Source organism: Euwallacea similis, chromosome 24, assembly GCF_039881205.1.
Source record: "Euwallacea similis isolate ESF13 chromosome 24, ESF131.1, whole genome shotgun sequence".
Classification (NCBI taxonomy): domain Eukaryota; kingdom Metazoa; phylum Arthropoda; class Insecta; order Coleoptera; family Curculionidae; genus Euwallacea; species Euwallacea similis.
The window spans coordinates 2600536-2628351 of NC_089632.1; the positions used below are offsets into that span (position 1 = coordinate 2600536).

The following is a 27816-nucleotide window of genomic DNA, read 5'->3' on the forward strand; positions in this document are numbered from 1 at the left end:
GCGTGCTCGTCACTTCCGTTGCATCGTTCATCTTTATTCAATAACGTTGAGCAAAGACTGATGGAAGATAGAGAAGTAGCAAGTGCTTGAACGAGGGGCATGCACATTGAAATATTTGTACACATTGGCTAAAATCTGTACTAAATGGGCGTAGTGGGTGGTGGCATTTCATGACATAGATGAACAAGTGGATATTAGAGGAGACATTCCGGCTTTCACAAGGACCTTTGTAGATTGTAGAATTCTGAGATAACAAGTTTTCTTTTAAACATATTGCATTCCCTCTCTCTAAGTTCGAACGACTAGATATATCGATTTGAAATTAGGAGGTATTATACCGGCTGTTCTAAGTTACGTGCGCACCATTGGTAACTTTTTATTATTGTAGATACAAAATCAGTTAAATTAGCAAATCAGTAGCATTTTTTCTGCCGATTAAGAAGGTAAAAACAGAAAAACAATTGAATGTGCGTTTAAGGAAAAATGATAAAAATGCATTTTTTTTAATGGAACACCCTGTATATTTTTTACTCTAACGTTTGCAAGTCACTAACAAAAAAAGACCATATCGGCCTAAAATTGAAAATAACGGAATTATCGGGAAATTTTTCTTATAGAATGTGTGTACGTCTAATAATAAAATAAAAGCTTCATTCGATGCGTCATTATAAGTTAATCTCATCAAAAATGCAAGATAATAAATTAACGTATTAAATTTGATTTAAATTTGAAGTTATTATTATTATTGTTTAAAAGAACTACACTTTAGTTAGGTTATTAACAGTACAAAATAACATTCACTCAGTTATACAAAGGCGACATGTTAAAGACGTATCTTGTATCGAGGAAAAATAATCTCCGAGCACTGGAATGATATCGCCAAATGTATCCGGAATGTAATTAACCACAGAGAAGGTATTTCCTAAAATTGTACAGAAAATTTAGGAGTAATAGAGTCTTTGTGAAAACTAGAAATAAAAGACAATTTATTATAAATGAAGAAGTAAAAGTAAATGTGTTGGCAAATTTCGAAGCGTACGAAAACAATTCAATCAGTGATTTAGCAAAAGACAGTGGTTTAAAGTTAAGTACTATTTGGAGAATTAGAAAAGAATTTAAATTTTTACCTTTTAAGTAACGACCGGTACAAACCTTAGTATTTGGTGACACCGAAAGGAAGGTAATCTTTTGCCAATGGATTGTGAACATGTGTACGTAAAATTTGAATTTTTTAAGGTGTATTTTGTTCAGCGATGAAGCTAATTTTTCAAATAGAGAAATGTTTAATCCTAAAAACGTACACCATTGGTCTAAGAAAAACTTATTTACTGTTCATCCCAGAAATCTTCAAATACAATTTAGTATTAATATGTGGTGGGGTCTAATAGGTAGTCAAATAATTAAGCAAATTTTCTCTGAAGGCACACACTAACAGGGTGTAAGAATATAAGGGGTATAAGAGACCTGCATGTCACAACGGAAAAATAAGAGGTACTGGAGGTGGTGACTCAGAAAGTAGAGGATCGAAGGGGAAAAAACCTACTCACTGAGTCACCTCAGGAAAAATACAAACATCACACGTGCAGAAACAATTTCCATTACCCAAGATAAAGCAAGAAATTTCTAACGAATTCTCATATCAAGATGGTAAATATCGCGCTACAAAAAATTACAAGGGACCAGACCGATCTCAATTTTTGCTTTTGAGTGCCCAAAAGAAGGGCATAAACAAAGTGATTGCAAGAATGAAGAGTGGCGCTGCCCCGTAGCTTGAAAGGAGACAAATAGGGCATGGAGTGGCGTCAAGTCTTTCAAGACGGCTTTCTCAATAACAGGAAGGGCGTTAAGTACATCGTTTCGACAGGACCGAAATGACATGAAGAAATGGTCCGAGACCCAAAACAGGAAAGATACTGACATTGATTAAAATAGTTTGAAGTTAAATGGACCTGGAAGAATAAAAAGGAGACTGACAACGGAACAACAAAGCTTAAAATTTAAGCACAATTGCAAACGAAAAGAAACGTCGGAAATTTACAACTCCCGCCTGGCAAAATATTAATATTACATGAATGCGACGGAAAAAAAAGACCACTTGAACTCTTAAACCCTTATGAGAAACCATAGACCAATTGCACAATTATTCCCATTCCCCCGACTTAACAAATATATTATTTATATCGACATACACCATGCACACGCTTAAAAGCTGAAATAATAAAACAGAATAAAGGAGTAGATGTAGGTGATATCTGAGTTTCAGGTATAGAAACATCGGATGTGTATTTGGTGTCGGCCAGTATCGTTAGTATCAACCGATATTCTACACTAAATATCGGTATCCGAGCGATATCCGATACTGATACCGAATTCAATGCGGAAATAGCAATTTGTCGCTGCTTAAAAATCATGGCTCTACAAATTGTAACTTCCTAACATAAATATTTTCACAATAATAGCGAAAAAACGAATTTAAATTTAAATTTTGCAACACCCTGTATATTTCCGCAGTTATCAACTGTCTGTATCTGTCTACAGTTTCGATTTTCCCATTGTTAATGAATCACTCTGTGTAGGGTATATAATACCACTTTTTAACGTAAACCTGATGTCTCCAAGTTCCAAAATGGAAACTGGGAGCTTTTTTAGTATAAATACACGTAATTTACAATAAATAAATATTATTATATGTATTTATTTATTTTTAGAAAGGATGGCTACCCGGATACTTTCCACCGATGGTTTCTGTCTTATGATGTAGAAAACACGAAAATATTCGGACCTGTCAATGTTAATTTCGAGGGGATCATATTTTTTTGGTATAATTATTTTCCCAAATTCAAGCTCTAAGAGAAGGTGAGACACTGAGAATCTCAAATGAAAAGAGGTATCATGTGATATATCGTTTCAAAGGGCATTCAATTGATTTTTCAATGCCACCTTATGTTTTTAATTTTGAATCTTCAGTTCTTGAAAAATTAAAGTTTAATAGCGATGTTATCGATTTCACTTGCCAATTATTTCAATTTATTAGATACTAAAAATGACTATCACCGACCTCCACATAGTGTAATAGTACAGACACTATTCAAAATATTTTCTGACATTATTAAACACTTCTGTAGTTATAAAGTTACATTAGTGTATAATACGTTGCTACAGGTCTTCAAGTGATTCAGAATGTGTCGCATAAATTTTTTACTTTAAATGGCCCCATAAAAAAGTCCAGCAGAAACAAATCTGAGGAACATGCAGGCCATTCAGTCCTGTTCTCGCAATCCATCGTTGCGGAAATATTTCGTCTGACTACCTTACAGAAGTCGCATAGTGCGGAAGAGCCCCATGTTATTGAAAAATGATGTCTACGGCATGATGATGGTTATTTTGTTCAATTATTTGTGTTAATGCTGGATCAATGGCATTTTTTAATAAATACAAATGGATTTGTTCATTTAGATTTCTAGGTAAAAAATAGGCCAACAACATGATCTCCAAAAATTCATAGCAAAACGCTTAGTTTTTCCGGATGTTGGGTGTGAACTTTACGAAAAAGTCTTGGATTGTTGGGCTACAAATGTTGGTAATTTTGGCGGTTAACTTCGCTATTTAGGAAGAAAAAACACTAATCAGAAAAACAAACGTTATAAACATATGCTTAATTGATAATAATTCGTTGACTAATAATCTCACAAAATTCTAAATTCGATCGTTATCATCTTTGTTTAGTTCCTGTACTAACTTAATTTAGAATAGGTTCTATCATGATATGTCCCAGAATAACTACATCAGCTGCTTCCGTTCTTATTAAATTTTGAATAGCTTTTTTTGTTTTCCACCGATCCAATTTCTCGAAATTTTGTAACCAGGCTGTGTATGAAAGTGTGGGACACGTGTTTATCAGGATGTTGTTCATTAAATAAATCTTCAGCTCCTCTGGCACAAGCATTGTAAAGTTTTTTTTGAATAGTATAAATCATTTTAAAACGAAACGATAGTGTTTACTGAACTAGTTGAAATTTTTAATGTTTATCTAGGCATAACGCTTTGATTCACATTTTTCGATTTATTTACTAAAAACATTTCGTATCAGTTTTATTACATTCTTAAAATAGCATCGCATTTAAACCTTACTTTTTCAAGAACTAATAATTCAAAATTGAAAAATAAGATAACATTGAAAAGGCAATTGAAGGTCCTTTAAAATGATATATAACATGATACCTTTTTCCATTACAAATTTTAAGGGCGGAAGTCATCCCCGCTTTGAAGTTGACCCTGGGAAAATTATTATAGTAAAGAAATAGTCCTCTTGAAATTAAAGTTGACGGGTCCAAACGTTTTCACGTTTTCTACATCATAAGATAGAAAATTTCGGTGAAAAGTTTTCGGTGGGCCACCCTGCAAATTAAATTTTTTCTTGAAAATTTCTAAAGTGTCAGTAGGTACCCAATTTTAACCACTTTTTGAATCTTAAACCTTAATATCTCGAGAATCCAAAGAGCAATCGCATTAAAAATACAGATCAGATGAATTCCTGTGAGATGTGAAGTTACATCGACAAGAATATATTGTACAACTGTACTATATTTGTACATCTTTCTCTTATAGCCCAACCATGAGAGGGCATGGAACTACGGAAGCCTGAGTAAAAGCACGATGGTCAGGCACCCACACTCTACACAATAGAGTTGATAATATGTCGCATTGTCGAATACATGATCGATTCTCAGAAGCTCGTTTAGCGATCTACTACAATTAACACCTGCTACAATGTACGTTTCATGTATTATTTTCTACTAAAATATAACGGAATTAGCATGACCAAAGAGCCTTAAGTTTCTGATGGTGGTAATAAGGATATTGTGAGATGCGATACGTATTTCTGCTCTTATGTGGTTTATTGCTACTCTCCAAGTCGTCGGAAACAGGTGAGTAAAGGGCCTATAGTTACTGCACTAAACTGGATAACCAAACTATACCTCACTCTGTCAGATACTTAAAAGCATGTAGGTACAAAACCATTATAGCTAGCAGACACCCTCTATTGGATACTCACATGCGCAAGTCAAATTTTTGTAACAACGGCGACAAGATTCTCGAATCTGTTAAGTGGTGGTCTAAAATGACGTCAAAATGACGTTTATTCCTTGCATGGAAACATGGTGATCTTAGTGTGGCACGTCATTTTAACGTCATTTCTTGCTATTGCTTAGATATGGCCCCGCTATTAAATATACAGGGGTGTTTTTCGACGAAAATTTTTTACTCAAGTTTTGAGGAATTGAATTTTTAGAACCCCTGCATAATTAATAATCTAGACATGATTCAACACTACAAGTAGTGTATGGATAACCCTCATTCTGTGTAGGTCCTCAAGCTAAGCGCATGTCTAAGCTTGGCCTAAACTGGTAATTTTGCATGGAGAATTTTCACATGATCAATTTACGGAGAAGAGCTGAACTTAATCTCAGCTTGTGGACCCTATACTGAAAATATGGGGTGGTAGACGATTCCAGAAATTGTCTTTTAGATTTTTCCCTTATTTATTGAGAGAAGTCTACCTTCAACGTTTATACCTTAATACCCCTTATTCAAGTTTTTTGATACAACTGTCATGGTTGTTTCTTTTTGTAGATAATGCTACTGTTACTTATGTGATAATTAACCAAAGAAACCCATATAATGAAAAGCTTGCAAGTGAATTCAAAACCCACTTAAAACAACAATATGAGGAATTAAAATTGGTACGTTCGCAGATGATATAAAAGTCTTGAGAAGGTGTTATAAAACAATCATAAAAATCTAGGACGAACCTAAAATATGCACTTCAGACGATTTGATAAACTCACCTGCTGCCTGGACAATTTCCCCCTTAGTAGTATCAGTTTGGAACCTCCTTGATGGGAAAGCTACAAAGTGGGTTGTTTTTCTGCAAGATTTTACTACTGTCGTAGTACACACTTTGCTAGATGAATTAGCAAAATACGATCCTCATAAGGTCGGTATCAGATTTGATGTCTTTCACAAATTATTTTACTTATTTTTCTTTTTTTAGGAAATTTGGGTCGGTCATGCTTTATACGATACCGAAGCCAGCATAATACACCATTTTGCGTTTCACGAGAATCCTCAATTTTTCAAGTATCCAAATGCAGGATCAGGAATAGTCCTCAGTGTTCCCCTATTAAAAAGGTGCGATTAGTTTGAAGCTATGCATCATCTAGATTTTTATTTTTTCAGACTAAAAACCCGCATCGAGCAGGGCTTTAAGCAGTTAGATTTTCACATTGATGCCGCACACGAATTTGCCCTATTCATTTACGACGGCGGAAGGGGGCCCATGATTGAACATAACGATAAATTTTGTACAAGTGCGGAAGATCGAAGTTATTGTGCCACGTATCCTAAAAAGTTTACATCTTGTGTAAGTAGGTACAAAATTTATTGAAGTGAATAAGGTTTTGGCATTGGTTGTACTAATGCATCGTATCGTTTCTAGCAAAAAGTTATCTCTAGTTCTTCCATATTTTTTGCAATTAAAACTTGCCAGCAATTCCATATTGATAGAGTTGAAGTGGTGAAACAAACATGGTATAAATATGCAGAAAAAAAAGCATTTTTCAGCGACGCCGAAGGTGAGGACAAACTTGATGTTATTTACAAGGCGCACGTTTTCATTTTACAGATATAGATGTACCAACAATATCCCTTAACATTCCAAATACTGAGCACGGTCACTGTGCAAAAACAATGGCGATTCTCCATTATTTGGTAAAAGAGTTCCATAAGGACTCAGATTTAAATTGGTTAGCTTTAGTTGATGACGACACTATCCTAAGGTAGAGTCCGACTATCCGAACCTCTTAAGGAGAACAGCGCTACGTCATATTAACTGCATGTTAAAAACATGACGTAGTGGTGTTCTTCTTACAGCGTTCCAACTCTAGTGACATTAAACCTTACCACCTATAACTCAGATTTAACTTAATGTAAATTTTGACTCAATTCTATTAAATATAGCATCAATTTCTGATTCCATTCTAGTGTTGCCAAAGTAGTAGAATTAACCACCTGCCATAAAAATGCCAGTATACCTATGATCCTGGGGGAGAGGTATCTGTTTGGAATGCAGGGTTTCAATTATCCTACAGGTGGCGCCGGAATTATAATCAATAGAGCGGCCCTGAAACTTTTGGCTTCTAAATGCGTTTGTCCGCGGAACGATTCCCCTGATGATATGGTACTGGGCTCCTGTGCTCTGGATTTGGGGATTACTTTGGTTCACGTTTCTCAAATGCATCAAGTAAGTAAACAATAAATTAGTGATAATTATAATTTAATGTAAAAGTGCTTGCAACACCTGTTAGTCTTGATCATTCCGAGGGCCATAAGATTGCGGCTTCATGAATAGTTAACAAATAGTTTGATCTTTACGTTATTTTGACGTTCTTTTTAGTAATCTAATATTTCGTTAGAACTGAAACAGAGTTTGTAATTAGATGCCCCAAGTGGCTATAAGTTACAACTCCCTTTATGCTTTAAGGTAAGGAAAAGCTACATATGCGCGTCTTCTTTAAATAGGCAGTTGTACCTAACTTATTGTTAAATAGACTTTCTGTGACTGACATTTCTTGTGATGGCACTTAGTTTGACATTGACAGATATTTTGTAACTCGTCTAGATTTTGCTCCCAGATAGTCAGCTTTTTTCTTGTGGTTTTTACAAATTCCTATGTTATGTCTGGACATGTTTACGGTTTTTTGCAAATATTTTAACTGCGGGGAGTTCAAGTTAGTTCAGTTCAGTTTGGTTCAGGTTAGTTCAGGCATGCAATAAACATACCTAAATTAAGCGGAAATTAAACCCGAAACTCAAAAACACAACGCGTTTTAAATCGTAAGATCGAAGCTAGCGTTTCATTTGGTGTACGTTTCCATGACAACGATAAATGAAATATAAGGAATAATGACGACATTGTGGTCAATTAGCTCGCTATTTAATTATGAATTTATATGTAATATTAACTGATCAATGGTGAAATATTAACTATGTGTTATACTCTTAGACAAATTGTAGCACAGGGCACAGGACAGTTATTTTTTTAATTAATATGAATACAACATTTTTCACCTTTTTTACACGGTCCGGCAATGCAGCTACAACGTCTCGCTGCACTTGCTGGATTACAATTTCAATATAACCCTTGCGATAGGTGTCCACATAAATAATAATGGAATTTTTAAAATTGTTCCACGTTAATTATTTACCTAATTGATAATTTATTATCTTAATTGATTTATAAGTGAAGATGTTTTTTAAAATGATGTTTGAGAAACTTCTTTATAGTAATTCTCGTGGTTATATTTTAGATGCTGAACTTATTAATTTACCTGACTTGTAAACAATGCGATTTTCCTCCTGATTTAAAAAAAAAAATTTATGAGTGTGGTTGTTAATATGGGTTTTAGTTAAAAAATTTCTTTTTCTTTATTTGGTTTCCGTTTTCAAAATTTCAGGCCCGTCCAGAAGATTACGCATCAGAACTTTTGGCCACGAAAGATGCAATTACTTTTCACAAACACTGGATGATAGATCCTGTCGAAGTCTATAAAAACTGGTTCCTAGAAGCTGATATAGATTTAATGCGCGGCAAATTAATCCCAAAAACTGAATTCTAATTAAAACGACAAAGGTTTTCCCACCTTCGGACTAAATTTATGCTTAATTTCGGTTAAGTTATTGTACTTTTATAAAATCTACTTAACTTAGCAGTGGAAAAAATCGCATCTACACAGCGGTTGTGATATACTTATAACACTTACTTCTTAGATCTCCCAGTGCTGTATTCAAGTCGTAATAACCTTGGTGTATATTATTTTTATGTGTAATTACTATTTATGTTTAAATAAATAAGCACACATTACTAGTTTGAAAGATTTTTTGCATCTTTTATAAACTCACGTTTCTATATCATTCTAATAGTTCTTTTCTACACTATTTGAGATTCTCTACTTGTTATTAGGTAATGTAAGAAAACATGTACGTAATGTAAGGCTGTGTTATAACCGACATAATGTTCCTGATTTAAATTATAGCCTAAAATAAGCGCCATTATTACTTGCTAATTGGTCCAATTGTCTGACAGAAGCAAACGTCAATAGAATGTGAGGTTAAATACTACGAGACCAGCCATACATTTTTTTTGGTACGGTTGTTGATTGTTCATGTTAGATTTTTGGTTATTTTTTCAAATTCCAGAAAGTTCTTGCGGACGATTTAACATTTTTTGTGTTTTTATGTGCACAATTGACCGCAGTTAACCTCTTAATAGTAGCAGCCTCTGTTGGTGAATACATACGGGTGAGTATGCTAATATTACACAATTTTAGCAAATCCATCTTCCATACATTAATTAATACTGTGCTGTTTTTAATTAATTGCAGTGATACGTCTAAGCATTTTAATAATCACTATCTCTAAAGTACGTTTTACTCACGTATTACATCTCTTACCCACCAAAAAAATAGGGTTTAGAGGTCATGGTCAACAGGTCAATCAAACTGTAGACCACCCTGACCAGCTATAATCCTGAGTGTAAGAAAGTGCAGGTAATGTTAGCAGCTACTTAAAGTCTGTTAAATTAGAAATAGGTGATTTTTATTAATTTGTTGTCAATAGAGGCTCCTTATTGGATTGTTGCCTCATTTTCATGCAAATCATGATTTTCCTAAAATACTAGCAGTAAAATTTTGGCCCTTAGGCTCTATTTTTTAAAACTTGTTGTAACTGTATCAGTAAGATAATTTTCATGAAAATAAAAAAATTAACTAATTTTCTGCTCTGATTTCGTTATTTATATGGAAATTACCTTGCTGGAAAGTTAAAAGGAATTTGAAATATCATGCCTTAGGGCCAATAGGTCAAAACAATACTGGTAACTTAACTGAAAGATTACATAATGACTTCCATAGAAACAATAAAAAATTCAAGCCAAAAAATGTGGGCGATCTTTTCAATGCCTTGATCTGGGGGAATGTAATAAAGGTATTGCAAGAGCTAAGTTTCTGAAAGTAACATTGGTCTGATCAGGGCCTGATCAGATTTACTTGACTGATGACTAGGATGCTGTGGAGGGAAGTATTTGCCATAAGAAATCTACCAGATCTTGGAATCTTTCTAATCCCTTACTTTGGAGTTTTTCTCTCAAACATCTTATATATGTTCTTATTCACTGCTATTTAGCCTATAAGCTGCAGATCCGTCGCGACATGTGAAGTTGTATAGGGTCTATATATGGATAACACCCAATTATTGAATGATTCTCTGGGGAGACTATTCACTTCGTATTTAATGTAAACAAAGATTTAGACAATATTTACAAGTAGTCTGCTAATAACAGACTGACATTGAATGTAAAGAAATGTATAACCTGATTGTTATATTTAATTGAAAGATGTTTCACATGAATAATCTTAAAGTCCAATTTGAAAATAGTGGGAGAAACTTTGCTAGTTACTGTGATAATGAGTTAACTTACAAAATATGTGTATATAAAAAGATAGCATCATTAATGATTAAATTATAACATTTATATGCATATAAGTTTTTAATATCTACTGATTTAAAACTAATATTCGTTAGACATAATTAAAAAAGCAATTAAAAATCGCAGCATTACGTAAATTGTTATATTATGTGTGATACATCATGAATTTGTGATTTTTTTTAAATCGATAAAGACTTACTAGAGCCGCATCTAAGAAAAGTGTCATAGAATGAGATTAAAACTGTTGCCTTCACGTTGGTAAAAACCTGCAGTGGGGTTTCATCAGTTTTTTCCCATACTTGGGGCAGATTCAAAAATTTCATTACTTTTCAAAATTAGTGAAAATCCAAAATTGGCTTTCAGATCTGTTTGTACCGTGAAACTACCACATTGAATATGCATTCTTTTATGCATTTCTTTTATTTAGCAAGTCTATAACTGTTACTAATCTCGATGCTGGACATTTTTATCTTGGATGCACTGTATAACATGAACACTCTTAATACATCGACTCTAAAAAATAAAATATCAAAAATTAAGAGCAAAATATACTGGATTTCCCACAATAACATGGTAATGGTGAATATTGAGTGAAATTTATTTTATTATTGTTATATATGTTGTATTGTATGTATGTATTATAGTTATGTTGTACATCAAAAGTAATAAATATGCAGTAAATAAGTACTAGAACTTTGATGACCTGACTCTAAGCTTTCTTGATAAAAATTAGATACATTGATAAATCATTTAAAATATAGAAGTTTAAATAAGTGAAATAATAAGTAGGTAAGTACTTGCTTTATGCACTGCAGCTACAGGTAAAAAAGATCACCCTGCATCTTTGATTTAAATCAGTAAATACAGAGTGTCCCAGGGAAAAATGTCCACCCTGAATATCTTTTCAGTTGTTTGTTAAGAAAACACATCAGCTTTGGTGAGAATTTGAAAAAATCGTTTTCGAAATATCATTTCTCTATCCTTAGAAACCATCCCTTTGAAATTTTCAAATTGGAAAAGGGGTTGTGTTATACCTTGTTCGAAAGGCAATTTTGTTCTCTACATGGTCAAGCTTTTATTTTTTATTTTTGTACGTCGTTCTTATAAAAATTGAGCAAAAATCAAATAACTTGATTTTAACCATGAATGTTATTGTAATATACAGGGTGGCAATATATATATACTGTCAATGATAACCGAGCTATAGGAGACGGGAGGTAAAGTGCGCCACCCTGTATACTGACAGGGTACAGTTAAACTCAAAATGTCTCGATGTTCGAGATATATCAATAACAATGATATGTCGATCGTTCCATTTAAATTTGATAAACCTCCATTTTTTTTGGGGAACAATTTATTGATATTTTTCTTCGTTGCAAGACATCACTTTGCAGTTTGTTCAATTTTTAATTTGATTAAAATGGTTTACATATTACAAGAGAAAATTGAGACTGTGAGTCTGTATTACAAAAAAAAATAATTCTACAAGAGCGGCAGCTCGTATCTTCAATTTAAATCAACCTGATTAAATGACGTGTCACCCTTATATGCCTAAGTTGCTAATGAAATTCAATGAGACTGGTTTTGTCCAAAATATAAAACATGAAGTAGACCGCCCAATGAGAGGTGATGAAATCCAAATAGCGGTTCTGGAACATGTTCAAATTAATAACAGAAGATTGAAGAACAATACGAAAGATTGTTGAGGAATCTCGTGTTTTAAAAAGTACTGTTCATAGAATTTTAAAAGAAGTAAAAATTTCATCCTTGTCATAACTAGGAATTAAATGAGGATGATTTCGACAGTCGATTAGAATTCTGCGAATCCTTTAATAACATGTTATATTTAAACAGACATTTGTTGTATAATACAACATTTTCTGATAAATGTTCGTTCTATTTAAATGGTGAAGTTAACAGATGTAATTGTCGTTACCGGAGTAACATCAATCCTCATTTGTTTAGAGGGACTTATACTCAATAACTTTAAAAATTGAACGTTTGAAGAAAGATTTTGGATGATCACATTGTTGGACCATTTTTGATTCCCGGAAACATAAATGGACGAAACTATTTATAACGTCTACAAGATGTCATATCTCTCAGGATAACTGAAATATTTCCACAAGATTCCCACTTCTTAGAACAAGAATTCGTTTTTCAACAGAATGGAGTGCTTCCACACTACATTGCTGCTGTCCGACAATTTCTAGATGAAGAATTCCCTGAAAGATGAATTGGCAGAAGAGGTCCAGTGGAGTGGCCCGCAAGATCCATTGACTTTAGTTCTCTGGATTTTTTCTTACGGGGGCATTTGGAGACCAAATCTATGACACAATTTGATTTTCTTGAGCAGTTACTTGCCCGAATCGTAGAAGCGTACATGTCAATAACACCAGAAATGGTAGATAATGTGCGATGACGTTTTGAGGATTAACTCTACATATATATAGAAGTCAATAGAGGTCACTTTCAATATTTCTTATCATAAAATAGATAAAATATCAGTAAAAACGGTTAAAATTAAATTATTAGGTTTTTGTTCCATTTTTCTATAAGACCAACGTACAAAAATAAAAGCTCGACCATGTAGAGAATAAAATTGCCTTTTGAACAAGATATAACACAACCCCTTGCCCAATTTGAAAATTTCAAAGGGGTGGTTTCTAAGGGTAGAGAGATGACATTTCGAAAACAATTTTTTCAAATCCTCACCAAAGCTGACGTGTTTCCTTAACAAACGACTGAAAAGATATTCAAGGTGGACACTTTTCCTTGGGACACCCCGGATATGTTCGTGAGAACAGCGTGTCTATGAGAACAAGTTGAACCCTCGGACTTTGATTTAAAAAAGCCATACAGATTACGCCTTCACAAATATGTACGCATATTGTCTAAGATTCGGTATGTCAGTAGTTTCGTGTGCTACATTAAGCGTCACCTTGTCATATATTACCCAAGTACCAGTACATGCAATTATATACATGCAAATGTCCCAAACTGAAATTACGCTTATAAGCAGGCGTACGTGACGCACAGACAATAGGACTAAAAGATTTGCAATTTTAATTTTGCCAAGAATTGAAGGCATTAAAATCGTAATAGCAATTAGTTGTTATCGTAACGAAATTATTCTTTCTGTAGTCAAAGTTCACCAGACTTTGTATCGTTTTAGGCCACGAATCGCTCTGGGTACTGTTCGCATTCAAAAGAGCAGATTTATGCTGTTGGCTATTTAGCAATCACGGTCGAAGTAGCAATTTGCGAAAGATAGTTTTAAGGATTTGAATAAGTGTCTAACAGTCTGCGCATAGTGGTTACGTTTATTCTCAATACAGAACACAACTCGGCTTGTCGCGCACAGACACACATCTCATTAGTGATATATTCCAATCTGTTTAAGGATTGGGTTGCACGGTAATAGCTGAAGTAGATACTGCAGTTCTAATCAACATTAATGGGAAATCCGATATCCGAGAAATAGCTGATTACTGTTTAATGTGGTGTTACTTGGTGCAACACTACATATGATTCAGAGATAGTAGACTTGACAATACATCAGATAAAAGTAGAAATTTTCAAATATTCTGGTTTAGTCGCGTTTCTGATGATGTGGTGTTTTTGAGCACTGATATGTCTGTGAGTATTGGGTCTAAAATGTTATGATAGATGTTAAATTAGATTGGGGTTGTTTCAATGTAGCTGTGCGTTTGCTAGGCATGACGAGTTATCGTATCATCGCGCCGAAAGAGGTAGGAGTATTATTGCGCTTCATTTCAATGTGACCTTTCCATCATTTAATTCGTGACTACACGTAAATAATTGACAGTTAAACTAATTATTATATCGGCCTTATCGTAAGACGTAATTTTATTTAAGTTGAGGTTTTTAATAACTATATATCGCGAATTGTTTTAGTTTTAATAGGCCATACTATAGCAGAACTGTTGGAACGTTCAATTACGATTAGGGGAATTTTTAATTAATCACTGACGTAAATATAAATGGCTACATGCTGAATAGAACATGTTCCATTCCGTCACAAAGTAAACCGGAATTGTTGTCAGTTTTTCTTTTTGCTAAAGTTCAAAGGACAAAATTGATAATTCTCTTCGCTGAACTGTATTGGCCAATTATCTTGTGAACCGGTCATCTACAGAATGGTTTTATTCAGTTTGTATTTTTCATACCACTTTATTGTAATAAAAAAAACAGTCTGAAATTATCGCATTGTCGATAAGTCAAACTTTAAAAATGTAATTATTTCAATCCTCAAGGGTTCAAAAATATATTTACATAGGGCCAAAAAAATATTTGCACGCTCTTATTATTTTAAATGTTTGAAGTCTCAAAAAACTCATCGTCATTTTAAGTATTTGAGGTATATGTACATTTTAAGTATATACGGGCTCAAAGAGGACCTAATAAGCTACTTTTTGACGTATTTCAATTTGACAAAAAGTCCTCCACAGCCCCTTCCCTCTCCAGGATCGATCCAGGGAACCTTAATAATATTTGATGCTCACTTAAATTCTAGACTCGAAAGTGCTTTAAGGTACGGGGTATTGCATTTGAAATAGGCAAGTCATTGGGATTCGAAATAACCGGAGGTATGTTTTGGAGGGTGTGGAAGACTTTGTCAAATTGCAATACGCCAAAACGTAGCTTACTAAGTCTCCTTTGAGCCCCAGAACTCCGATTCTAAAATTCACAGCGGTTAGTATACAATACCAATTTCAGTGGGATCTTGCAACTGTCAAAATTTGTCGGTATAACTCGAAAACGGCAAATATTAGACATGGCATTTTACTTGAATTGGATTTAAAATTTAACGAAAAATCCGAATGTGACAAAAAAAATAGGGGCTCCAATTAAAATAACGAAGTTGGCACTTCCGGTTACGCCGGAAGTGTTGCCATTTTGAAAATATTTTACTTCAATTCAAAATGGACGATTCTAGGCTGAAATCAAATTTCATTGGCTCGATAGTGGGAAGTCAAACGTTTTCTAATGAACGGGTTGCGCGGCTAATCCTGTCTACATTTAGACGAAACAGGACAATAACAAGAACTTTTTTCTAATTAAATCACAAACGTTATAAAAAATAAGACATACAAAATTTTATTTACGTAAATATTTTCCCAATATAAAAGTGATTTAGTTAAACCACGATAAATTTTAAAAAATGGTTGCCAATATTTAGTGTGCATCCCGTTCACATCAATAAAAGTCTTCTGGAGATGAAATCGATAAAAGTTTGTATACAGGGTGTTTCATAAATATACCGACAAACTTTCAGGGGTTGTAGAGCTCATAAAAACAAATATTTAGAACAAATAAAGTTAGATCCGAAATCGCTTCGTTTCCAAGATACAGGGTGTTTAATTCCTGCAGCATCATGATGCATAGAATATTACTATTTTGTTATGAGGCATGATTTACAAATGTTTGTCTTCATGTCTACTACCTCTATTAAAAGAAAATTAAATTAATTTCTCTTTAAAAAAATCACACTTTGAAACTTACACCGGTTTTTTGCTAGGCACTTGAATGAGAAATAATTTTTTTCTCGAAAACGGCCACTCTGGCAACAAAACACTAAGAGGCCTTTTTTGTTAAGAATTGATGGAATATTAAGAAAAAAATATTTATATTAAAAAAAGCGTGCCATTTTTAGTTAAAAACATCCCATTGAATGGCCGCACGGACGCCACTGGTGTAGGTGGAAATGGTCTGCATACTCCAGAACATGCACATTTATCCCGCAATAGCATGTCCCGAATTTCATGTCCGCATCTCAAACCGTTTTTCAAATATTAAAAAAATATTCAAAAAAAAAAGGAATTAAACACCCTGTATCTTGGAAACGAAGCGATTTCGGATCTAACTTTATTTGTTCTAAATATTTGTTTTTATGAGCTCTACAACCCCTGAAAGTTTGTCGGTATATTTATGAAACACCCTGTATATTTTGGAGGGATATACTCTAAGGGCCAACTCTTCGTGCAATATTTCTTTAGTTCTTCTTTGTTGGAAGTATTTCGTTTTCGAATTTATATGTCTCGAATATTTTACAAGTTCAATATAAGATTCATACCAGGAGCTTGTGGTGGAGTAAAAAATATATGGGCAACATTATAGAACCGCTCCTTTGATAACTTGGCTGAAGGCTTGGGGTCACTGTCTTGTTGAACACAGAAACTATTTTGTATACCTAATCTAGCACCACTTGATATTAAATTATCGCGAAGTGGGTCAATATAACTCCCCCATTATCTCATCAATAAAGGTGAGATTTTCTACCCAATTGTACGCCATATATCTCCAAACTAAGCCGCTTCCTCCACACAAAATGTTTTTCGTCTGAACCGAAAAGGCGAAACTTTTATCAGAAAAAATTAAGTTTCTCCACCACTCCAAAGGTCCATCTATGTAAGCTTTGGCAAACTAGACGTATCTGACGATTTTTCTCAAAAATAAAAGGTTTTTCCGTTTCTGCCCTCCCAAAGATATTTGCCGAATGAAGAGTATTTCTAACGGTTTGGGGATGGACATTTCTTCAGGATGTTGTTGCGATATAAGACGTTAAAGTTTGAGCGCTAATAACTGGATTGTTTGAGCTTCTCCAATTGTACGTCGCTCTTCTCATGCTTTCGATTTATTGGGGCTCCCGGAGCGAGGCTTATTTTTTATGTTTTTCGATTTTTAACATTTTTTGATGACGTAATGAACTATCGAAAATGTCACATTAACGCTGTTTGTTATTGTTCTGCAATCTTTACCACTAAGGCGGATCATTCTTGCACTGGCCGAACTTGTTCAGCATAGCAATGCGATTCTTATTTTGATAGAAAAAACAATTTTGGTTCATGCAGAAAAATATGTGAATTCGGTTTTACCACTAAACATCAAAGTGTGCAAATACTTATTTGGGGTGCGTTTCTTAAGTTTTTGATTATAGCGTTGTGTACGTGCCATTACATCGAGGTATTTTGATAAATTGTGTCTAATTCACGTAAATCTTATGCAACACAATTTTAGGAATGACGGTAGGTTTTCTCAGTTTTCATGTATTTTAAAAAGTAGGGGTGCGCGAACACTTCTTTGATCCACTGTACATTACCAGGAGGAATATAATAAGTGCAACGAAAATTATCGATAATTTTTGGAAGGTCGCACGAATTTTAATTAAGTTGAAGTAAAGCGTGAATACCACAGGGCTGCCTTTTTCAGTTGAAGACGCACGAGTGTAAAGTTGTCAAAGAAAAACGTTCCCCATTATTTTTCATATTTTCATCATTTCACATCCTGGAACATACACCCGCACATGTGAAATATTCCAATTTCTTACAACACTGCAAGGGCAATCGATGAAATGATCGCAATAATTATACCAGTGCAAATTACCGCTGTAATTCCCGGACGATGGGTTCAGCGTAACAATGAGAAACCTGTATCGTTTGTTGAAATATCAAATTTCACACATGAACGAAATTCTGATGTATTAAAATTCTCTACTGTTCATTTGATATAACATTAAGTATAATAACCAGAGTATTGAGACAACATAAATAAATACGCATTTTCGCACGTTTGGCCGCAAATTTCATTTATTTGTTTGATTAATTTATTGTTCTTAAGCGGGTCGCATTTGGAGGGTGAACATCAATAGTATGTGTATCATGAATATCTTCGAAATCGTCGACTTGATAGAAACAGGATCGGTTGGTTGATATTAAATTGAAACAGTAAAATTATTATTTTTTTGTGAGTGTTATCACCCTGCAACTCAGACCCGCCTTAAAATACAATTTTCTGAACATTCCTGAACCCCCATCATAAGACCTAGGACACCCTGTATGTGCCTCCATCACTGCCACGCGGTACTCACTAAGGCTGAAGATTTGTAGAAACATCACTACAGCTTTAGCTTGTTCATTGAACATGATGATGAACATTTCTTGTTTACAGCAGTATACACAAATCTGCTCAAGCCCGTTGAAAAATTCTTTAATATCACTATTTAGGGTCTGATATATTCTTCTAATCTTCACCAAATATGACTGCATTTAAAGACACCAACCTTCGAGCAACCAGCACATTCTTTGATCTTGGTGGCTGTATGGTGTTTTACGTAAATTGCATTCCCACCATGTCTGCTTCCTTCTCGAGAGCTGCAGGTAGCTGTCGGCAAAGTTACAAATATGCGATTAATCCAACTGCAGTTGGTCTATCAATCGACTTCTAATGTTCAGTTAGACACAAGTGTGACCATTTACACTTAGCACAGTCTCAAGCATTTCCAGCCTCTTACTAATAGAGTGCGGGACACAAAACCCTCGTTCTTGCCTTTTTCGTCTTCTGATCGATCTCCCTTATTATTTTCAATATTAATTAGATTTGTGACAATTTCCTTTGATGCCTCACCAAATGGCCATGACTTCCTTTTTGGTTTTTGCCACTTGTATCATCTAGTGACTTTCTATTTCTTTGGCAATGCAGGTCTTCATCGTTTTCCGTGATGTCTATTAGAGGTTCCAAAGATTCTTTTTATGGTCAGCCTAACCTGCGGCATATAACCTGTTCTGCTGATTTCTTTGTTCCTCCCTTTCCCCTGACCGTTGCTTTTCAAGACAAGGAATTATTTTCTTTTTTTTTATTCTTGTCTCATAACTTACGATTTTCATTTCATTATTTTTATTTCAAAAATGATTGATTTCTTCAAGTAATTTCTTATTTTTCACCAATAAGTTGTACTTTTCTTGAATCTTCGATACACTTTCTTGCAATTTTTTGATTCCCACTTTATAATTTTTGGTCGGTTCATTGCTTAAAATTTCACTGCTTGTGCTGCTAGCATTTCAGCCTGGTTTCTCCCTTTTTATACTCAAATTTGGAAAATAATCGCACCTTTAATATTCCGCTATACTTGTTTGAGGCTTTTGTCAAAAAGTAACAAGTCGGACTTAGTTCAGGGAGGGAAGAACATATTCATATATTTTAGTTGATGTTTTTTTAACACACATTAATTTTTTTCTAAGCGTGTTACAAATTTTTTGTCAAATAAAGCCGGGGAAAAATAAAAACAGTTTCGTACATTTTCGGTTTTTGCCAAATATGTCCAGAACTTTTCGAAACGTTCTCTCTCCCAAAACGGCGTTTTGTTTAGTGAATAATGACGCACCATTGTCAAAACCCGACCCGATATTTCCCATGGTTTTGGAAATTTCAATGGTGACCCTCGAATTTGAACCACCCTGTATAATTCTGTCATCTTTTCCAGGCGATAAGCAGCACTATAAACTGTAGCGTAATATTATGCATAAAAAATATAGACTATCTCTTTTACATTTAGAGAAATTAATAAGCAAAAACGTTAAGCATTCGCCTTGGAGTAATATCATCTTATCCATAGCATATTTGAGTTTCCTGTGCTGTGTTTACTTTATAGGTATGTTTTAAATTTTCTAATTTCTCTTTCTCATAGGTATATATATATACCTATGAATATAGAAGGTAAAATTGCTATAGGCCACATCTTCTACAATTGATTTTTTACTGAAACCATTCGTAAGGGTAGTTTTAAAGGTGAGGAGATAAGACTTTCTTGCTATTATGGTGGACTTCCAATAATATTTCTTCAATTTTGATTTTTAAAATTTCATAAGTTTCTCCCCAAAAAAAGGAAATAACATGAATTTCGATCCTCCATGTCACCACCTTGTAATGTTGTTGTTAACCGACGATGACGCGTACTTGAATTCACATAACACACGTATTTATTTATACGGTTAAAGATCAGAACGCTCACTTTGCGAAACGGTTTCACGTAGAGAACATTTGGTAGCTTTCAGCCGGAAAGTAACGCTTTTCTGTGGTTGTTTCAAGAATTTTTTTTAGGGTCAAGTTCGAGAATAAAATGATATCTTCTGTTACTTCTTGGATTACCGGTCTTGTTATGGTAAGTCCTTGGTTAAGGACCGCAAAATTTAAGTTTATATTAACTTTATTAGTGTTTATTCATTGGGTTGGGAATATCGTTAAGTGAACTAAGAGCATCACCAGCATCTTGAAAATTACGAAAAAATTAGCTAAAGTAAATTTTCGAAATGTCAATCGACTAGACCAAATACCAGTATCAAGCCAAAACCAATAAATTTTCCCAGCATTAACAGGATTTGGTTATTGCTCCCGGTTGTATCTACAACTTCTTGAATAGTATCCCATAACTCCTCTTTGTTGTTAAATGCGGATTTGTATATCGATGACTTAAAAAAAAAAATCTAATGAGTTTGAGTCGGGACTTCGAGGGGGCCACATATTTTTCCTGTCCCGATCAACTCATCGATGAGAAAAATTCATATTAAAAAACTCAAGTCCAAGTAATGAACAGGAGCGAGTTTGGTACATTTCTACCCAGTATAAGTTTTAATCCGCACTACGTGTAAAGTGATAAAAATTTTCAACCGATAAGTTCAGTATCATCTTAATATTCAGAGCAATGACAAATATCATTTGACGATCGTGTTATCTATTATTATATTATCAAACTTTTGATTCTTTTGTGAACGTGTATGTGTGCTCGCTGAGATATAATGAAATTCATATTCTGTGTTTCTGGTGAACTTATTTTTCGGCCTTGTCATCGTCGCGTATAATATTTAAAGATCGCTCGGCGCATGACTTACTATGCATGATAATAGCTTTTGTCTAATATGTACTAGCAGCTGATTTTCATGCGGACTTCAGTTGAACGAAACCCATATTTGCGCCAGTTTTCGTTAAATTAATCGTGAACTTAGCCTGGTACAAGCTTTATAATTAATGGTGCAATTATTTCCTTCACTGTAAAAATTATTCAGATATGTTACTTTTTTTTGCCTTTAATATGAGTTATTTTTTGCCTACAGGGATTAATCATGGATGAATCCAAAGCGGATGTCGGAACAGCGCAAATTGAGGAGACTTCACTCTTCAGCATGTACGATATAATATTACTGGCAGTGGTCATAGTAGCGATCACCTTGTTTTTGCTTAAGAAGAACAACAACACAGTCAGCAGCTTATCGAATGGGAAGTCTTATACGATTCAGTAAGTCATTGCACAATTCTCCATAAGTCTGTTCTATCAGGAAGATGAACCGTTTTCCCATCGTCAGAAATATGTATAGTTCCCCGATCAGGACTCTCGATATATTTCCGACTGTTCTTGACCGCTCTCAATTGATTTCTGTTGGAACAAAGTTGATATCATGTAAATACTGTTAAATTTTGCCCATTTAGGCCGACATCTATCACAATGCAAAGTACGACGGATAACTCCTTCGTGAAGAAACTTCAGTCTTCAGGAAGGAGCTTGGTGGTGTTTTATGGAAGTCAAACCGGTACGGGGGAGGAATTCGCAGGAAGAATGGCGAAAGAAGGGGTGAGATACAGGCTGAAGGGGATGGTGGCCGATCCGGAAGAGTGTGACATGGTAAGCTTAAGGAAAAACTGTTTGAACAACTTTTTGGTTCATTTTGAGGATAATGTCACTAATAAAGAATCCATCTCGTTTTGTAATGTAAAGTTTCATCTATATTGAATCGTTTAAAACTAGGGCGAGGTAAAATTTAACTTTAGAGATCAATAAAACAACGACTGACTCATGATTACCATAATTGTTTAGTTAGTGTGATGTAACAGTTTTTACGATTATCCAACAGTGAAGACACGTGTAATTCATGTAATTGTCTGGCGCATGACTCCAAATTTACTGGAGTATGTATTAACCTGCGACATGCTTCAAATTGAATTCCAAATTTGGATTTAATACCGGGTGTCTCTTGGTAACTATATTGAAATGATGATTTTTATAGGAAGAACTTGTCAATCTAAAAAACATTCCCAATTCGCTTGCCGTTTTCTGTATGGCGACATATGGCGAGGGAGATCCTACAGACAATGCCATGGAATTTTATGAATGGCTGCAAAACGGAGACGCCGATTTGACTGGATTGAATTACGCCGTAAGTATCATATTTTCTAGATATTTATAGTTGTCCATGATTTCCTTGGAATCGTCACTGATTTTTTGAGTTTTCTCCGTAAGTCAAATGGACCTGCATTAACTAACAAAATTACTCGGTAATATAGAGAAACTCAAAGACGTGCTGAAGTAAATTAAAATGAGAGTTCAAAATTGAAACCGTAGAATTTTCATCATACAATTTTGAACAACTTCCTTATGCCCTTAAAGGCTACGCAAGGTTTTGTACTGTTTTAAGAGACCCAAGGAATATTCACAAAGGTATAATTTCATTCAATAATAAAATAAAATCACGGTTGTACTCGGTTTAATTCAGCCGAGAGCTTAAAAATTGTGTGAATATTCAGATTTTCGTTTTTCACCTTTGACCCTGTCAGGTAATAAATGTATTAACAGGTATTGATTATGTTTTTTATTTAGGTGTTTGGCTTGGGGAACAAAACCTACGAGCATTATAATGAGGTAGCAATTTATGTGGACAAGAGATTAGAGGAGCTGGGAGCTACCAGAGTCTTTGAATTGGGGTTAGGAGATGACGATGCTAAGTAAGTAAAAATTAATGAAATGTAGGACTATTGTCACAGCACTTGCGAGCCTTCTTTGGTTTTTTTGCTTCCGTTATTTCTCCTCTATTTAGGTATATTGCTTATTAAGAAAACTTTCAAGCACTTTGTTTACTTTCGCGTAAGCTTAGACAAAATGATTCAACTAATAATGAGAACTTAGGAAACAGTCATTAATGCGAATAAATTCTACGTGCTGATAAAAAGCCTGCTCCACTTATGCGAATATGGAAACTAAACTTTCATTATGACGGCAATTATTATAAAAAAAACTTCTCAGCACTGATCGGTAAACATAGAACAATGATTAAGCCGTTTGCTGTCACCTTTATTGATTTAATTTTTGTTGTTCTTTGAAAATTTTTGGCGTTAGGAAAATGGCTTGCTATTTGGATGGGCCGCAATAGAGAAGGCAAGGAAAATGAAAACGTGATCTGACAATTGTTTGCAATTGAATTTGGTGCAAATCACCAAACTGAAAACGCTGCGTTTATTATATTTTGTTTTTGAAAAGTGCCTGCAGAATTTTGACCGAATTAAATATTGCGATTTAGGCCTTGGTGTTGCCATGCAAGGAAACAATATGTATGACTTTGAAATTTTAATACGTATGACCATGCAATTCTAGTGAGAAAATGTTGAATGTATTTAGAGGGTTTTCGTACACTTCCCTGAACGACGAGCAGTAAAGGTAGAGGCAGGGTAGATTTTTGTTGCATTGTATAGCTCTCTATTCAATTTATACAGCGTCTAACTTATAAATGTTAAACATGTACTCTCATCAATCTTATCTTAGAAGCAATCTCATTTCATAATAAGCTGAATATACTAAAAAGGTTTCAGTTGCAAATTTACATCTGTACTCCCATAAAATTCAAAGAAGAAAACAATATATCTACTAAAAAAATTTCCATGTACTTTCATGAAAAAAGTTAAAGGCGGGGGCAATTTTTTTACATCGTATTATTTTTTATTTAAATATGCAAAAGATGGAAATTTACAGAATTTCCCTTATTTGATCATCAACATAAGAACGTGGAACAATTCAGGGACCATTCATCAAAGATAATTTGCACAGATGCACGTCGTATAAAATCTCCCAACTTTAAGTATTTTTGAGAATAATATTGTTAAACATTCTTCATTTTAATACGAGTACACCTTGCACTTATAATTAAATAATTAACAATTAATTTTAGTATTGAAGATGACTTTATCACATGGAAAGACAAGTTTTGGCCCGCAGTATGTGAATTTTTCGGTATAGAATCTACGGGTGAAGATATCAGCATGCGCCAGTACCGACTAGTCGAACACGAGGACAACATAGATCGTGTGTTCACCGGTGAAATGGGTAGACTGCATTCACACAAGAATCAAAGACCGTAAGTTTGCATTACATATTTTTTTGTGCAAAGCATTAATTCTTCTGTTTTCTTAGACCTTATGACGCCAAAAACCCCTATCTTTCCAAGATTCTGGTCAATCGGGAGTTGTTCAAAAATTGCGAAAGGAGCTGCATGCATATCGAGTTCGACATTGGAGATTCTAAAATGCGGTACGATTCCGGAGACCATTTGGCGGTGTATCCGGTTAATAATACCGAACTTGTAGAAAAGGTCTGTAAAGGTTTTTCTCCAGTTTTACAGCAAATAACCGTTTGATTTACAGATTGGAAAATTGTGCGAAAAGAACTTAGAGACCATTTTCTCATTAATAAACACTGATGAGGAATCCAGCAAGAAGCACCCATTCCCATGCCCTTGTAGTTACAGAACTGCTTTAACACATTACTTGGATATTACGCAAAACCCCAGAACGCACGTGCTGAAAGAGTTGGCCGAATACTGTTCGGATGCAGCTGACAAGGACAAGCTAAAACTGATGGCTAGTACCAGTCCTGAAGGTTAGTTTTTATTAATAAGGGCATTCCTTTTATTCGGGTATATAGTTCTATGGAATCCATCACTAATAGCAGTCTCTGACATGATATTATCCAGCAAATGGAAGATTAATAGAATTGTTATTGGGCGATTTCAGTAAGCGATTGAGTACCTCAATAAATTCATGCAACTCGACAATCGAACTCGTCTGTTGATTTAGAACTTTGAAAATTATGACTTACAAATAATATTCCTAAAGCTGAATTTATAAACTCTGCTATTTCCAGTTGTTGTTTTTCATTACCTTGAGCTTACACCATTATTTATTGATAATTTTATCAATTTTGAACAATAATACGAGAAAGAAATAGTAAGGCAACCATGAGGTAATGAAATATGTGGAGTATAATTCGGGAAATATACCCGACTACCGTCGCCTTATTTAACGGGTGATCGACCCCGGGATATAAATTGAGGTTAAAAACTTGATTTTTTTAATAATTTCAATTTACCATTACTAATTTTATTATTAATTATTCTACTCACATCGACTTTGATGAGAGATTTAATAGTTTTTCTCTGACAGGAAAGGCACTGTACCAAAAATGGATAATTGAGGACAATCGCAACATCGTTCACATTCTGGAAGACCTTCCTTCGTGTAAACCAGCCCTCGATCATCTGTGCGAGTTGCTGCCCAGGTTACAACCCAGGTACTACTCAATCTCTTCGTCACCTAAATTACATCCAACAACCGTACATGTAACTGCTGTTGTTGTTGAATATCAAACGCCCACTGGACGTATCAACAAAGGTTAGTAATAATTGAAAATAGTTTTTTGGACGTTAGTGCAATAAATTATTAGGGGTTGCAACAACGTGGTTAAAGCAAAAAATACCCACTTCCGATGGAGCTGCATTTACTGTGCCGATTTTCATTCGAAAATCGCAATTCCGTCTGCCGACAAAGCCGCAAACTCCCATTATAATGGTTGGACCTGGAACTGGAGTAGCGCCGTTCAGAGGTTTCATCCAAGAGAGGAATCACTCGAAAAATGAAGGCAAACAAGTGGGGCAAACTGTCCTGTATTTCGGTTGCAGAAAGAGGAACGAAGACTTATTGTATGAAGAAGAGTTTGACAAATATGAGGAGAACGGTTTGTTGACGCTGAAAGTGGCGTTCTCACGGGATCAGGCTCACAAAGTATATGTGACACACTTGATTGAAAAGGATGCCGATGTGATTTGGAATATTTTTGAGAATAATGGACATCTGTATATTTGCGGGTAAGTTCATTTTTTTTAATGAATTTTAGTTTTTAAAGAAAAAGCGTTTGTAGTGATGCGAAGTCAATGGCTGTGGACGTGCGCAATATTATTTTGAAGATTATCCAAGACAAAGGCAGTATGACAGAGGAATCAGCTCAGGCCTATTACAAGAAAATGGAGACGCAAAAACGCATTTCTATGGACGTTTGGAGTTAATGCAAAAAGCGGTGATAGCATAAAATTCTCGCGTGCAATACATAGGTATTATTAAAGAATTAATTCAAATGCACAAAACACAAAATTTAACTGAACTAACAGGTTTCAGTCTGTGATAAATGGCGACAACTACTACTAGTTTTTCAAAAATGGGACTTTATGACTTCTTTAACATACAGGGTGTTTCTTAAAAACAAATAGGCACAAATTTAGGGTGATATTGTCACCCCACGTGTGAGTCAATGCGAGAAAAAGGTTCTTACAGTCATATATTCAAAATCGCTTAGTTTCCGAAATACTGGGGTGTTTTGTTCAATATAATTATAAGAATTCGAAGTGTACTGAGTCTTACCATTTTTATATAAAATTCCAAAAAAAACAGCTCCCTGCGTACATCCCTGAAATTTCTGGATGAGCTCCGATATACCTGAACGATACATTATAATAATATTATTGAGTCAAAACTTGCACTTCGGACTCACAAAACATGGTGCAATAAACGAAAACTGACAACCCAGTTAAAGAGTACTCCACAAATGCCCTTAAGAATGTATTTTTTCCATCTTCTTATAATAAGCCGTTTCCGATTTACAAACAAAAAAACCTAACGTAAAATTTCGTAAATTTTCATAAATATTTAAAAAGGAAATGACAATACTGCTGATTTGAAAACGTTCACTTACTAAGCCTTAAATTGCCTAATTTTACCCCAATTTAACTGGCCAATGATGGGGCTCGTAAATCGGGCACCCTGTATACTCCTACTTACCTTATTAACAGTCAGCATTTTTTTAAATACTTTTTTTAACAAACTTGTACCAGCATTACAATTAATGTCCAAAGGTGCTATTTTTGTATATACAAAACATACTATTATTTTTAATAGTAAAAAAACGTATTTAGATTGATTTCGTAAGCTAATTTATTAGGTAATTTTATTGTTGTAGAGGTGTTTTCGTTTGTTGTGCAATAACTGTTATTTCAAGCGTTAATTTAAATGTTTTTGTAAGCGGTAATTTCGATAAGGATTTTAAATAAGAGTAAATACAGTGTGTCCCAAAATAGTTGTACATATGTGGAGATCTCGGCTACCATAAGAAATACAGAGTCGGTTAAATAGGGAATGTTTTAAACAACTTTATAAGAACCTTATACCTATTTTACAAATGTCCTAATAAGGGTCCAGTTTCAAAATTACTTTCTACTTGGTGGAAAAATTACGAAATAAAAATCCATTGTTTTGTTTTTTCTCATTTTTGTGGGAAACTGTAAAACCTAGAGCAATTTTTAAACCAAATATAACTTTCTCAA

At 34.4% G+C, this 27816-nt stretch overlaps 2 protein-coding genes across 5 annotated transcripts; both read left to right on the forward strand.

Annotated features, from left to right (window-relative positions):
• Positions 1 to 4727: 4727 nt before the first annotated feature.
• LOC136416679 (beta-1,3-glucosyltransferase) lies at positions 4728 to 8861 on the forward strand. Its single transcript, XM_066401977.1, has 9 exons — positions 4728 to 4928; positions 5635 to 5744; positions 5807 to 5998; positions 6056 to 6192; positions 6241 to 6424; positions 6500 to 6635; positions 6686 to 6839; positions 7045 to 7303; positions 8517 to 8861. The coding sequence occupies exons 1-9, from the start codon at positions 4868 to 4870 to the stop codon at positions 8676 to 8678; spliced, it is 1395 nt and encodes a 464-aa protein (XP_066258074.1). The 5' UTR covers positions 4728 to 4867; the 3' UTR covers positions 8679 to 8861.
• A 347-nt stretch (positions 8862 to 9208) lies between these two features.
• On the forward strand, positions 9209 to 27567 carry Cpr (Cytochrome P450 reductase). Of its 4 annotated transcripts, XM_066401960.1 has the most exons (12): positions 20371 to 20389; positions 20447 to 20507; positions 21457 to 21638; positions 21830 to 22022; positions 22405 to 22554; positions 22995 to 23119; positions 24337 to 24522; positions 24579 to 24756; positions 24809 to 25043; positions 25607 to 25834; positions 25887 to 26307; positions 26361 to 27567. In XM_066401960.1, the coding sequence occupies exons 2-12, from the start codon at positions 20466 to 20468 to the stop codon at positions 26503 to 26505; spliced, it is 2085 nt and encodes a 694-aa protein (XP_066258057.1). In that variant the 5' UTR covers positions 20371 to 20389; positions 20447 to 20465; the 3' UTR covers positions 26506 to 27567. The 4 variants fall into 4 exon arrangements, with proteins under 4 accessions (XP_066258061.1, XP_066258060.1, XP_066258059.1 ...); XM_066401964.1 differs by lacking the exons at positions 20371 to 20389; positions 20447 to 20507 and adding an exon at positions 9209 to 9360; XM_066401963.1 differs by lacking the exons at positions 20371 to 20389; positions 20447 to 20507 and adding an exon at positions 14165 to 14185.
• Positions 27568 to 27816: the final 249 nt, after the last annotated feature.

Excerpts from the sequence above, each read along its gene's own strand:
- LOC136416679 (XM_066401977.1), top strand. The coding sequence starts at position 4,868 with ATGCGATACGTATTTCTGCTCTTATGTGGTTTATTGCTACTCTCCAAG. Across the intron at positions 4,929-5,634 it reads CTCCAAGTCGTCGGAAACAG|ATAATGCTACTGTTACTTAT; the intron begins GTGAGTAAAGGG and ends TTCTTTTTGTAG. Across the intron at positions 5,745-5,806 it reads AATATGAGGAATTAAAATTG|GACGAACCTAAAATATGCAC; the intron begins GTACGTTCGCAG and ends ATAAAAATCTAG.
- Cpr (XM_066401960.1), top strand. The coding sequence starts at position 20,466 with ATGATATCTTCTGTTACTTCTTGGATTACCGGTCTTGTTATG. Across the intron at positions 21,639-21,829 it reads GGGAAGTCTTATACGATTCA|GCCGACATCTATCACAATGC; the intron begins GTAAGTCATTGC and ends TTGCCCATTTAG. Across the intron at positions 24,523-24,578 it reads TCACACAAGAATCAAAGACC|ACCTTATGACGCCAAAAACC; the intron begins GTAAGTTTGCAT and ends CTGTTTTCTTAG.